Here is a 13543-nt window from a genome sequence, read left to right on the forward strand (position 1 = left end):
AAACATGTAGCACACTGTCAATTTAGCTTTTTCTGAGCGAGAAGACAGTGTGACAAAGTAAAGTTAAACCATCGGGGCAGTAGTGGTGCCCCATAGCTTGTTTTATTGGACTACAGAGCTGGACACAGTAGTGTGTATGGTGGTAGTGTTTTGCATGGTTACTCTGCTCGTCTGTATCAGTCAACCTGCCCTCTGTCTGTCCTCGTGTGTTTCTAGCCAGAACACTGGGCACTGAGCCATGACCTGAACGGCTGCAGAGACTGCGAGTGTGACATTGGAGGAGCACTGGACAACCAGTGAGTGCAGCTCTGAGTCGAGTCAACAGAGTCTGTTACAGCTTAGAGGACCTTTTAAAACCATTGTTAGATGGATGTCTGCTCAAAATACTAGCTGGTGTACTCAGCGGGATAAAAGCAAAAGGAAAAATGTAATCTTTTTATCCAAGCTGATCCATGCTGATCCAGCTTAGAAGTTCTGTGAGTCAACTTTAACTACAGGAAAAATCAGTAGTGCTTTATTTTCTGAACTAGGGCCACTGAATACTTATTTTGCAGCTCTGTTTGATATGTTTGGTACACACAATCATCTTAGCCAAAGCGTAACCACATCTGCAGTTTCAGCATAATGACTTGTAATAAATCTTGTCATCTCTTAACTTTTCATCCAACTCATCAGGACAAAGTTAATGAATAGCATCATAAATAGTAATTAAACCTTCCCATCACATCCCAAACAATAGCAAAGTACTACTGTGCATCACAGATCTTCTGGTATGGGTGCAGTTATGTTATGGCAGTGATTTGACAAGATGTATGTGTTATTCATAGCTGCTCCATAGAGAGCGGTCAGTGCCGCTGCCGCAGTCACATAACAGGGCGCCAGTGTACACAGGTGGAGTCTGGATATTTCTTTATGGCTCTGGATCACCTTCTTTATGAGGCTGAGAGCGCCACAATGGGACGGGTGAGTGAGGCCGTCACACATTGGTAGTCAGGCTCTTTAGTGAGAAGAAATCTCTACAAGCATGTCGTCCGTGTTTATGTTCTCAGGGCTGTGTGGTGGACATCAGGGAGCATCAGCCTGGCCGACCTGCTATGTGGACAGGTCTTGGGTTTTCCCGGGTACCTGAAGGTGGAACACTGGAGTTCCGTATTGGCGACATTCCCTACTCCATGGAATATGATTTGCTCATCCGCTATGAGGCGCAGGTATATGTGACTGTTCGTGTACCGTGTCATGTGTCATGTGTCATCAGAAAATGAAAGGAGTCCGCAAATACATGCTTACCATGCACAATGTTTCTATGCAGATGCCCCAGGACTGGGAGGAGGTGCAGGTAACGGTGATCCGTCCAGGGCCGATTCCTACCAGCAGCCCTTGTGGAAACACCATCCCCGACGATGACAGGCTCATTGTCTCTCTGCCTGCTGCAGCAAGGTCTGTGACTCACACATTTGCACACAGATGCGTGTCAGTACTGGTGTACGGTAACTGTGCGCTGCCTGCGTTCTCCTCAGGTTTGTGGTGCCTCTTCAGCCTTTGTGTCTGGAGAGAGACGTGACTTACACCCTCCGCTTGGACTTCAGACGCTATCAGGATGCCAACAGTATCCTCAATGGAGCAGCCAACGCCGTCCTTCTTGTGGACTCTGTGAGACGCATTTCAGCTGTCTAAAATAAGAGGTGTTTTCTTGCCTTTTTAACAAATCCTTCTTCTCCAGATCGCATTGATGCCACGGCACTCCGCCATGGAGATGTTCAATGCAGGAGATCCAGCCTCCAACATCAGGAGGCAGACCTATGAGCGGTATCACTGTCACGACGGGGCAAAGAGTGTGACGCGCCCACTGATGAGTGACACCTGTGCCAAGCTGATAAGCAGCATGTCCGCTATCATAAATGATGGAGCTCTGCGTGAGTTACAAATAAAGCTTATCTGTTTGTATGACTTTATGATTATATGTTTATATTCCTGGAGCCTGCATGATCTCAGACAACATCAGTGAAATTAACACTTTATGACACCATTATTGTCCTCCTTAAAGTTAAATGCAACTCTCAGAAACGCCTTAAATCACTCATTATTTATCTTATCATTTTCGAGATGCGCTCCAGACGGGTGACTTTAGCTCCACTTCTTTGCTCTTTTTCTCTCATTGTGATCGTTGTTTATAATACATGTTTGGATCCGGTGGTTTGATGCTGGGGCTTCTCTGTCCTCCAGCTTGTAATTGTGACCCTCAGGGGTCCATCAGCTCTCTGTGTGATGTCCGGGGAGGCCAGTGTCGCTGCAGACCCAATGTGATTGGTCGACGTTGTGACCAGTGTGCTCCAGGAATGTATGGCTTTGGGCCCTCAGGCTGCACAGGTGAGAAGTGCAGATCCAGCTCAGGCCTTTCTCATTTTTCCTGCAGGTCCATTCCATATTTTTTCCCAGCTGCTAATGTTTAAACATTTCCTCAGTAAGTTTAAACATTAGTGGCGATGAGAAGTTAAACATTAGTAGGGATGGAAAAGCAAAGTATTATGAGATAGCCTGACTCTTTACAAACTAAAGTGTCATACAAGTCAAGAACTACTGAAGCACTCTTTAGTGGAACCTGTTGTCAACTCACACCAGCAACATTACAGGTGTTGAGTAGTGAGCTTGAATTGTGTACTTGTACATTTACAGTTCTTTTAATGAGTTGTGTACAATGCATCTGGCGCCCTCTACTGCCTGTCAGTGCAACTTTGCTATGCCCAAAGCCTCTTTTTCTTATTTCTACGTTCAACTCTTTCTCCCACCTCCTCTTCTTTTCCCATCATGTCCTTCTAAAACCCTCTCATCCTTTTTAATTTCCTCTTGTAATCTCTGTCTGTTCTCTGTCAAGCCTGCGGTTGCAGTTTGGACGGCTCAGTGACCCGACTTTGTGACAAGTTTACCGGTCAGTGTCAGTGCCGTCCGGGAGCATTCGGTCAGCGCTGTGACAGATGCCAGTCGGGTTACTGGGGCTTCCCGAGCTGCCGACCCTGCCAGTGTAACGGGCATGCAGACCAGTGCGACCAGAGGACCGGCGCCTGCATCAGCTGCAGAGATAATACTGGAGGGGACAAGTGTGAGAGGTGATGATACAGTACTAGTTTGCTTGGAATCTTGTGGATGAGATCATCAACGATGATTTTATTCAAAAGTTTAGACAAAAAAAGAAAATGTTTGCAAAATATAGGGTTAGAGTTATGACTCTGCGCTAGTGCTGGAGTTGTCACCAATGATGCCTTAAACGTTTAGGGATAGGTTTACAAAATATTGATTTTCTTTTACTTTGATTCCATCTTAAATGAATAATCCAAAGATATACAGATTAAATTTAAGTCTGAATCTGAATCAGAATACTTTATTGATCCCTAGGGGAAATTATGTAAAGTGGCATCTGGCCACGCAAGAAGCCAGAGAATATGAAAGGAAACACTACAAACAGCTTCAGACACAAAAGAAAGCTAACGGTTCACACATCAGAGCAAAAAAGCACTTTGATGACGTACTTTGTAAGGCATTACTGCGAACAGTGGCTTTGAGTAAAACTGCGTTGTTTCACAGTGGTTAGCACCGGTGCCTCACCGCAATTGGTCAGATGGGTAAGATGGCGCTGGCAAGGCTGGCAGCCTTAACCCAATTTCCCTCAGGATGAATAAAGTATTATCAATCAATCAATAATCCTGGATTCAATCCACCTTTCTTGTGGACTTGTGTTGTGTGGGTACTCTAGTCTCCTCACGCATGTTAAGGAAGCACACTAGATTAACTGGTGATTTTACCTTGGCTGTAGTTGTAAATGCGAGGGTGGATGTCTGTGTCTCTGCGTTCGCCATGTGACAGATTGACAGCCTGTCCAGGATGTATCCCACCACTTTGAACACTCCTTATTGTAGCTGGCATTCAAATACTCGCCGGGCATCCCAGTCAGTTCAAAACTGACTGTTTACATTTGCAGTGCATTTTAGCAACACCTCCTCATCAACACAAGCAGTGATGACTGTACCAGGAAATATGTGCTAAGCTAACAGAATCAGCATTGCAGAGAAAAACCCCTAAAGAAAGAGAACATTTGGAGCTTTTAGCTCACAGAGGTTATTGTACATGTGCTACATATTCACTATTTGAAACTTTAGCCACATTTAAATTCAATATACACTGCTGTAACAGAAGCACACCTGTTCACCCGAGTCACCCAGCTTGTCATTTCTGTAGGTGCGCCAATGGTTACTATGGCAATCCAATTTTGGGCACAGCATCCGGCGGTCAGTGTCGTCCGTGCCCCTGCCCAGATGGTCCCAACAGCGGACGCCACTTTGCCGTGTCTTGTTATCAGGACAGCCGTCACAGACAAATCATCTGCAACTGCAACCAAGGATACACAGGTAAACCTGAGTCAGTGCACTCTCCTACTGTCTCTGTACCTTAACTTCTGTTTGTTCCTCATCCTCAGCACGTGACACTGACTGGTGAGACCAGATGTGTGTGTGCTAGCTTTAGTTGCACACAGTATAAATACTTTGTGATACTACTTATCTGATGTATATTCAGCTGTAAGTTGTGTCACTTAAAGATAACCATGAAATATTAGTATTTTATGTCACTTGTGCTTCATCAGCATTGTTTTTGTAGCTGATTTGGATTTTGTAGCATATCCTGTGATTTGAATAACCTCAATGATTGATATTAATCTGAAACAGTGCTTACAATCTACAAGCTACAGTGATAACACAAGTTAAGACAGGGCAGAGGCTGTAACTGAAACGAGGTAAGGATGATTCTTTGACAGCGGCTTCTGGTGAATGGTAACCTTTATCGTTTCCTCCCTCCCCTGTATTACTGGCACAGGGATTGTTAAACGCTCCGGGGCGAACATTTTTAAGCGTGAGTAATGATGGTTGACCCTGCTCCCTTCCCACCAACCCTCACTTTCCGCTCCACCATTCCTACCCATGCATGGCTTCAGCACCCCTCCCATCAGTGGTGCTGTGCCACAGTGCACTCCTGAGTGAGACCTGGCTCAAAGAATGCCAAATCCTTTTCTGTGACTGTCTGTGATTTTTGTGCGCCTGAAATTAGAAGTTTAAACTGCATTAGAAGTGTAGAAATAGCATTTGAACCACATCTGTAAAAATGCTCCTAATACAAGGGCCTGACCCAGATTCAGTGTTTTTGAGCAGTTCTTACAAAAATAAACCTTTTAAAGTGCAAAGGAAGCGTAATGTGGGCGTGAGTCTGGGTCAGTTTTGTGTTTTGAGCAGGTTTCATCTGTTTCTGTGAATTAATGATGTTGAGAAGTGTTAGTAATTGTGGCAATATGGCCATACAATCAAGATAAACACATTTATTTGTATTTTATTTACTCCATAGATAAAGCATAATGGAGCACTGCAGGCCCTAAAAATGCAGATTATTTCTGTATATCCACAGCTCCCACTTTCTGCTCCACACTGTTTTTTCTTCCCTTTGACCTCCTCTCTCCTTAATTCTTGTCTTCTATCCAACTTTGCTGTCGTCTAATCCTCTCTGTACTTCAGTGTCTGTGCTGCCAGTGCAGCTTGACTTTACCTCTCCCCACATTCTCATTCTTTCTTTCTCTAAGTTTCTTCTGTGCTCCAGTTCCTGCTTGGCTCAGGTATGCCGAGTATTTCGGCTTTGATGTCCAACTTTTAAGGGACAGCTAATAATCTATGAAGACACTGTCAAAGCTGTGTGTAGCAGTAGTTGATGACATAATACAGTATATTACAGATTAGGACAGAATTATTAGGCCACCTATCAAAATTTTATTTTTTCATTATTTCCCCAAGTTCTGTTAAAACAGAGAAAGGAATTTCCAAATATCCTAGTTTTATTTTAGATGCTTATGCTATCTTAGTTTGCACACAGACAAACTTATATAAAAAAAAAGAAAGAAAACAACTACCATGGCCAAAATTATCAGCACCCCGTGATGTTAATAGTGGATTTTGCATCCTTTCTTGCTGAACAGCCTGCAGTTGTTGTGGTTTTCAACAAGTCTACACCAGGAGTGATGTATGTTTTGGGTCTTTGTGGTGTTGGAAGAGAAATCGACGACCCAGACCTAGTTTACCTGCAAACAGCTTGAGGTTCTTCATTCAGGATGAGGACCAAAACGCAGGACTCAAAGATGGGAATTTAACTGAAAACAACAGCTTTGTTGCTTGAAATAATTCTTCACAAATATAAAAAACAAAACCGAAAGCAAGGAACTCGAAATATGAACTCAAACCAAAACACACAGAAACTGGGAAACTAACGGACAGAGACGAACACAGGGCTTAAATACACAAGCAGGACAACGAGAGGATGGGGGAACAGGTGGGAACCCAGCTGGGACAAATGAGACATTCATAAAGACATGGACTAGACACTGAGACGTGGAAACATGACAGACTCGGGAACAGAGGAAACATGGAGCACAGAGACAAAAGTAACTAGACATGGAATATAGGGACGACGTAGTGACAGAGAACCAAGACAAGCATACAACACACGACAGACAAACAAGGAAAACAAGAATACAGAACAAACCTTCACTAGGGACATGAGACCAGGAACACAGCAGAGGCACAGAAACAGAACAGAAAACCATAGCAGATGAAGGCATGATGCTAAAATCACTGAACGTAAATATTATAAGCCATTATGTATGTGATCACAGGTGTAGTATGATGTCCTAGAGAAGAATGTGGGGACAAAGATGCTTCACTAATGAAACTGGTTAACAAAACACTTTTGAGTGATGGCAAGTAACAGAACTGCTACATAACAGACTGCTTTAGTAAAATATTGGATTTATGTAATCATTTCCTTGCTTTAAAAAATGGGTTGAGCCAAGTGTTAGACTAACAGGTTTCTTTTAGTAGAAAGGACTTGAGAATCTGTTCATGATGAGGGGCCGTATAACTGTTTAAACCAAGATTGTCTACTGATTCTAACACTGGAATTTCATACTTTCCTGCTTCTTCTCGGATCATTCATCCTAAAATCACGGCACAAAATGTAAAATGTAAAACTATTTTTGCCATCATATCTTCTTCCTCTCTGCTCTGGCCATAAATAATGACAATTTCTTCTTCTTTTTCCCAACCTAGGTGCCCGATGTGAGGAATGTGCCCCGGGTTATTACGGTAACCCCTCTCAGCCAGGAGGGCGCTGCCAGCCGTGCCAGTGTAACAACAACATAGACATGTCAGACGTGAACGCCTGTGACAGTCAGACCGGAGAGTGTAACAAGTGCCTTTACAACACTGAAGGTCCCAACTGTGGCATCTGCAAGAGCGGCTATTTCGGGGATGCTTCCCGACGAAACTGCAGGAGTGAGAATCACTTTCACTGTGAAAAGAAAAAGCTCTGTGTTGCACGTTAGCGATACTTCAGAAATCGAAAGAAATCTTAATTAGCCTTTTTTTCCCCTTCAGAGTGCACATGTAACTTCCTGGGTACTGAACGCAGCCAGTGTATTGAGCGCGAGGACTGCGTGTGCCAGCGGGCCACAGGCCAGTGCCAGTGTCTGCAAAATGTCGTAGGTCTGGCGTGCGACCACTGCGCCCCCAACCACTGGAACCTGGCCAGTGGGAGGGGCTGTGAACCATGCAGCTGTGATCCTAACAACTCTGTTACCTCTGCGTGTAATGAGGTAGGGAATACTTTGTGTTTTTTAGTGGGAATGCTTTCACTATACAGAGCTTGTGTGACATATTTCTTTTTGTCGTGCAGTTCTCTGGTCAGTGTCAGTGCCGTGATGGCTTTGGAGGGAAGGCATGCACAGACTGTCAGGAGAACTTCTGGGGAGACCCCAGGACACAGTGCAGAGGTGTGAGACACAAGAACATGAGAAAACAGTGTTAAAGAGACCAAATGATTTAAAGAGATGAACTCTTGCTGCTCATGCTTTGAGATTGTTTGCACTCAAGAAAGTATTCTTACAGAATGATAAACACATGCACACAGTGCTGTTAGTTACAATGAGTTTCAAAATAAATGTATTCCATAACTGGACAACAGTCACTCAGGTTAGTCAGTCAGGTCTCAACAAAAGGAGACTATTTATCCACCTGCACTATTTTCATTTGGCACACTAGCTTTTGTTTTGGGACCTCTGTGCGCTTCCAAATGCACACTTGGAAAATAGCAGCAGGACCCAAGCACAGAATACTGTCTGAGAATGTAAACGTTATGATTTAGAGACCCTCTTAAGTATTGTTGCATCCTCTAGGCACTGCTGTACCCTTGACAGGGGTTACTCAGTTGCATCCGTGTGATTTGTAGCCTACAGAAAGCAATCTTGAACTTTTTATAACAATTCTGTACCATAAAGTAATATTACAAACATTGACATTATAAAGAAAATGTGATAGTAGAGATTTGTGACTAAGCTTGTCTTTGGTGTGTGGTTGGATTTTGGCAGTAAGCTCTTTGTTATTGTGGAAATTTTGTGGGGCTATATGCAATATTGTACACGAGTACATTTGCATTGTTTTAAGCTAATATGCAGTTATGTATAAAATAACGTACACCTTCTCTGAATTCAAATTCAGCTGAAAGATTCTTATGTATCAGTTATGTATGTTTTGGGAGTTTGGTGGTCGGCAGCATCCAGCTGTGTGCTACCACAAGGAGGAATGACATCATCACTAATCTGTGAGAAGTAATTTTTTTCATGCCCATCAACCAGGGAAGGGTTATAACACCATTTCCAAACTATTTGAAGTTCATCATCCTACAGAGAGAAACTTGTTCACAAGTAGAAAACAGTGAAGAAAGCTATCATTCTTCCCAGCATGGACATTCCAACAAATTCAGCCCAAGGCCAGACTGTACAATTCTCAGACAGACTACAAAAAACCTAAGAGCTTTTTCTTAGACTCTAGAAGTCTGACTTTGTGTTTTAAACGTTAAAGTTCATGACAGTAGAACTGGAAAAAGACTGATTAAGTATGGCTTGTTTGGAAGGGCTGCCAAGAGAAAGCTTCTTGTGTCTTAAAGAAAGTAGAGAAAGAAAATAAGAGCTTCTCCTGTGCCGTGTTCAGCCAGCATCAGGTGAAGACTCACAGAAGCTAATATGGTGCTGCTAGGCTACCTGAGGTTGTTCTCTACTAACTATCCTCTCATTTTCTCCCCTATAGCATGTGACTGTAACTGGCGTGGGATTGAGACCTCTCAGTGCAACCGAGTGACAGGCCACTGCGTTTGTCAGCAGGGAGTGTCGGGTGTCCGCTGTGACCAGTGTGCCAGAGGCTTTTCTGGCCAGTTCCCCAACTGCCAGCCCTGTCACCAGTGTTTTGGGGACTGGGATCGCATTGTGCAGGTTCAGCTTTAATGCAGGGAGGATGGATCTAATCCTTGAATCATTGATTGATTAGGTGTCAACCCCAATCTTTTGTTTCTCTTTCTTGTCATTACCAGGACTTGGGAGCGCGCACAAAGGCTCTTGCAGAGCGTGCCCATGAGATTCAGACCACTGGGCTTATTGGACCTTATGAGAAAGCCTTTAAAGACCTGGAGGAGAAGCTGGCACAAGCTCAGGACATTGTCACTGCACGCAATGCCACTGCTGCAGCTGTCACTACCCTAATGGAGCTTATTGAAGATCTTAGGTAAAGCAGATTCATCTGCAGTTATTTTATTGCTTAACTTAGCTAATAGTTTCAGCATAAACCCTTCTTTCCTTATCATGCTCAGTTCCAGCTCCATAGTTTTATTCTTTGACTCGACTTTCATAGCTTAGCATGACACACAGTCCAGAGTGCCTTAGTCCACCCTGTGTCTGAGTTAAATATTTCTGGCTCCTTTCACCTTATTATTATTCTGACTGGTAGCAACCTGTAAACAGAAGGTTTGGCAAAGTGGTGGGCGGAGCCTCTCTTCTCACAAAATAGAGTTGTGTGCCTGAGATGACCATATTAGGAACATCTGCTCTCAAATGCAGGACCAGCAGTAGAAATAAAAAAACCTTTTGATCAAGGACTTTTTATCATATCTTTTGCCAGATCAAATAGCAAAACAACATAATCAAACATCATTAACATATTTACTCAGGAGAAGAGATGGCAATCATGGGACGTCTTGAACAGCGATACAGTGTATATTTTAGAACAAGTCTAAAAAGTTTATTACACAATCTATGTTGCTATAGAGATAACCAAAGCATGTCCATTAGTGTGGCTGGGGCCCCTCTGCAGTCATATTTAGGGTCCAGTTCTATATGAATTTTTGATAACTTGTCCTTAGACCAATGAAGATGATGTGCGCCTTTAAACTGTGCTGCAGAATGTCTAAGGCACACCGTACAAGTTTAAATCCTCCTTATACTTTTTCCCATTTGGGTCCAGAGTCAGTTTCCCATTTCAAGATCATCTCTTCCCCTTTTTACAACAGCGCTTTTTTGTAAGTTATGGTCTTTATAGATTTTTTAATCACCATTTGACGTCTCCAGAGTACGTGGCAGGGATCATTTTCTGTGAAAGAAAGGATGTGCTGCGAAACACCGCTTGGTTAGATGCTGGCAACACCAACCCTTTATGTGAACATCCGGGGTAAATGGGATTAATTTAGCAAAATTAATAACCAGCTTCATCTGACTGTTTATCCTGTTCCCCAGTGTTAGAGTAAGTGAGTAAAGATAATGATAAGATACACTGTTGAACTTGCCCTGATCAGTTGAAGTGTATTGAGAGAAGTATACATCCTACTCATTTGTTTGTCTCATGTGAAGCAGGCATGTGGTTGGCTGGAAATGGACCCAGAATTCAGGACTCAGCAGATGAATGTTAAACTCAAAATCACAACTTTATTGCTGGCAAAATGTGACACAGGGACTGGGGATAAACAAACATGGATATATGACTGACTGGGGAGACAAAACGATGAAACACAGAAGATTATGGGAACAGGAAGGGCTAAATACAGGGACAGGACTACAGATGTGTTAGATTGATTAGACAGTGAAAGCAGACAGACACGGGGTCATGAGCAGGGAGACAGAAAGGATAACAAAGCATGGAGACTAAACAGACTACAACAGGAGACGCTGATGACAAGAAACAGAGATGAGACTAGGAACAGACTGGACACGAAAGGGAACTAACGTAACAAAACAAGAACCTTGAACTAGAAATAACAAACTCAGGTGCGCTAGAGAATACTAAACTCAACATTAACTAATATAAAACTTGAATGTAAACATTTCATAAATCCAAAGGAATGAGTAAGAGTTGAAGACCCAGGACCGTGACATTTTTTTGATTTGATTTGAAATCTTATCAACATGTATTACATTTTCAAGCCAAACATATTTTATATATACAAATCCTACAGTGATTTTAGTCAGGTATCAAAGGCTTCATCATTTACAGAAGGGGTAAAGATGTTTTTTTGTTTTTTTTTACTGATGCAGCAAACCAGGGAAGAAAAAACAACTTTCAGAAACTGAGATTTGTCTGTGGATACAGATGTTACAGATGTTTGTCTTTCTCACCAGAGCACAGATTGGTGAGACCACTGACACCTTAAACAGTCTTGAGGGAGAATTAACCATCGTGCAGGACAGCAACTCAGAGGCAAGCAAGGAGCTGAGTGCTCTGGAAAGAGAGGCCAAAGAGCTTAACCTCACTTCAGAGCAGCTACACCACCAGCTGGATATCCTTAAAAACTCCAACTTCTTAGGTGAGAAAACTGTGTTGATTTAAATTTCTGTCTAATAAAATCTAAGAATATTATTTTTTGCATAATTCATCTACCTCCCATTTTTCACTCCAATCAGAAATAACATCAGCATCTCATCTAATATGTTTCTTAAAGGGGCGTATGACAGCATCCTTAGCTCCTACAACAGGTCTCGCGATGCAGAGAGGCGGGCTAATGAATCAACCACCACCAAACCCAGTACAGTCAGCCAGTCTGCAGACACACGCCGCCGCACTGAACGCCTCATTGCTGCAAAGAAAGACGACTTCAACCGTAAAAATGCTGCAAACAAGCGTGCTCTGGGAGAGCTCAACACCAAAACACAGGGCTTGGACATGAAGAAGCTCAACGAGAAGGTTTGTTTTATTCTTTATTGTTCTTGTTTAGCTGTCTGCACTCATATAGTTTCATATTTACTCATATTTATTTTGTAGGTGACATAGGCTCTATCCACTGTGGATTAGAGGAGTACTTGAGTCCTGCACATATACTTGCAATATCCATACCAGTGAAATTACATTTGCATTCATACCAACAGGTTTGTGGTGCCCCAGGTGATGCCCCCTGTGCAGAAAGCCCCTGTGGGGGTGCCGGTTGCCGTGATGATGAGGGGAAGCGTCATTGTGGAGGCCTGAACTGTAACGGTGCTGTGGCAGTAGCTGACAGTTCCCTGGAGAAAGCCAGACATGCAGAGAGGGAGCTGAACAAAGCTATGAAGGAAGTGGAGGGACTCTTTACTAAGGTATGAGAGTATATGCAGATCTATAGATGAGATGGGTGTGTGTGTGTGTGTGTGTGTGTGTGTGTGTGTGTGTGTGTGTGTGTGTGTGTGTGTGTGTGTGAGAGAGAGAGAGAGAGAGAGAGAGAGAGAGAGAAACGGGTTTTCACAGGACTCTAGATTCCTGCAAAAAACGAATTACTTCTAGCAGTATCTGGAAGTATAGGCTTTATTTGTAGTTGAATGACTTTATCACTCTGACACATCAATGTGGAGGAATTTTTAACCATCCTTCTCTGCCACAAGGCTTGCATCCCTATCCCAAATATTAACATTAAGAGCTTGGGTCAGTTCTGTGTCTGACCAGTTTGCTCAGTAGGTTGAGAAACAGACAGAAGTGTGAGGAGCTTGCAGAAGGTGATTTCTATAGTGAGACACTTCGTTTGATTTTCAGAGAATTGAGGTTACTCTAGTAACCAAACATTTTGATTGCACCCACAGTAATAAGTGCAGTTGTAAATCTCCCTATCAAAGATATAAACATTTGTGTCTTTATCCAGGTGGCAGAGGCTAAAACACAGGCAGAGGAGGCTAAGGGTAAAGCCAAGGCAGCTCTGGATAAAGCCGCCACTACCAAGAACAAAGTGGAGCGTTCCAATAATGACCTGAGAGACCTCATCAAACAGATCAGGGACTTTCTCACACGTAATCTTCAAAAGATTTATTTATTTATCACTGAAACCTTGTTGAATATTGATGTTACCTGATAATCTAGCCTCCTAATAATCCTGATATATCTCTCTCAGAGGAAGGCGCAGACCCAGATAGTATTGAGGCAGTGGCAAACCGTGTGTTGGAGCTCTCCATTCCAGCTTCACCCATTCAAATCAAGCATCTCGCTGATGAAATCAAGGAGCGGGTCCACAGCCTTTCAAATGTGGATGCCATCCTGCAGCAGACGCAGGATGATGTCCGCAAGGCCGAACAACTGCTGCTGGATGCCAAAAGGGCGAGGTAGTTAGATTTAAAACTGTATTATAATGTATCGGTATAGAGTTATTTGTGCTACTTGCAGTCATTAACGCTTCATTGTTGTGA

General features: G+C 43.0%; 1 protein-coding gene across 2 annotated transcripts in view; it reads left to right on the top strand.

Moving 5' to 3' along the window:
• lamb2 (laminin, beta 2 (laminin S)) overlaps positions 1 to 13543 on the top strand; it is a 44193-nt gene that overhangs the window by 26727 nt on the left and 3923 nt on the right. The window contains exons 13-32 of one of the 2 annotated variants that reach the window (XM_085449096.1): positions 217 to 296; positions 828 to 963; positions 1050 to 1208; positions 1310 to 1437; positions 1518 to 1650; positions 1721 to 1913; positions 2224 to 2367; positions 2873 to 3104; positions 4231 to 4400; positions 4864 to 4899; positions 7134 to 7358; positions 7461 to 7678; positions 7759 to 7855; positions 9168 to 9349; positions 9448 to 9638; positions 11522 to 11706; positions 11842 to 12083; positions 12266 to 12469; positions 13006 to 13150; positions 13252 to 13459. In XM_085449096.1, the coding sequence (XP_085305222.1) occupies positions 217 to 296; positions 828 to 963; positions 1050 to 1208; positions 1310 to 1437; positions 1518 to 1650; positions 1721 to 1913; positions 2224 to 2367; positions 2873 to 3104; positions 4231 to 4400; positions 4864 to 4899; positions 7134 to 7358; positions 7461 to 7678; positions 7759 to 7855; positions 9168 to 9349; positions 9448 to 9638; positions 11522 to 11706; positions 11842 to 12083; positions 12266 to 12469; positions 13006 to 13150; positions 13252 to 13459 (3308 nt within the window). The remainder of the gene's footprint in view (positions 1 to 216; positions 297 to 827; positions 964 to 1049; positions 1209 to 1309; positions 1438 to 1517; positions 1651 to 1720; positions 1914 to 2223; positions 2368 to 2872; positions 3105 to 4230; positions 4401 to 4863; positions 4900 to 7133; positions 7359 to 7460; positions 7679 to 7758; positions 7856 to 9167; positions 9350 to 9447; positions 9639 to 11521; positions 11707 to 11841; positions 12084 to 12265; positions 12470 to 13005; positions 13151 to 13251; positions 13460 to 13543) is intronic. The other variant, XM_085449097.1, reaches the window with a different exon arrangement.

Source organism: Copadichromis virginalis, linkage group LG23 (genome assembly GCF_057382275.1).
Source record: "Copadichromis virginalis isolate Kocher_CV1m ecotype Utaka linkage group LG23, C_Virginalis_male_GT1.1, whole genome shotgun sequence".
NCBI lineage: Eukaryota > Metazoa > Chordata > Actinopteri > Cichliformes > Cichlidae > Copadichromis > Copadichromis virginalis.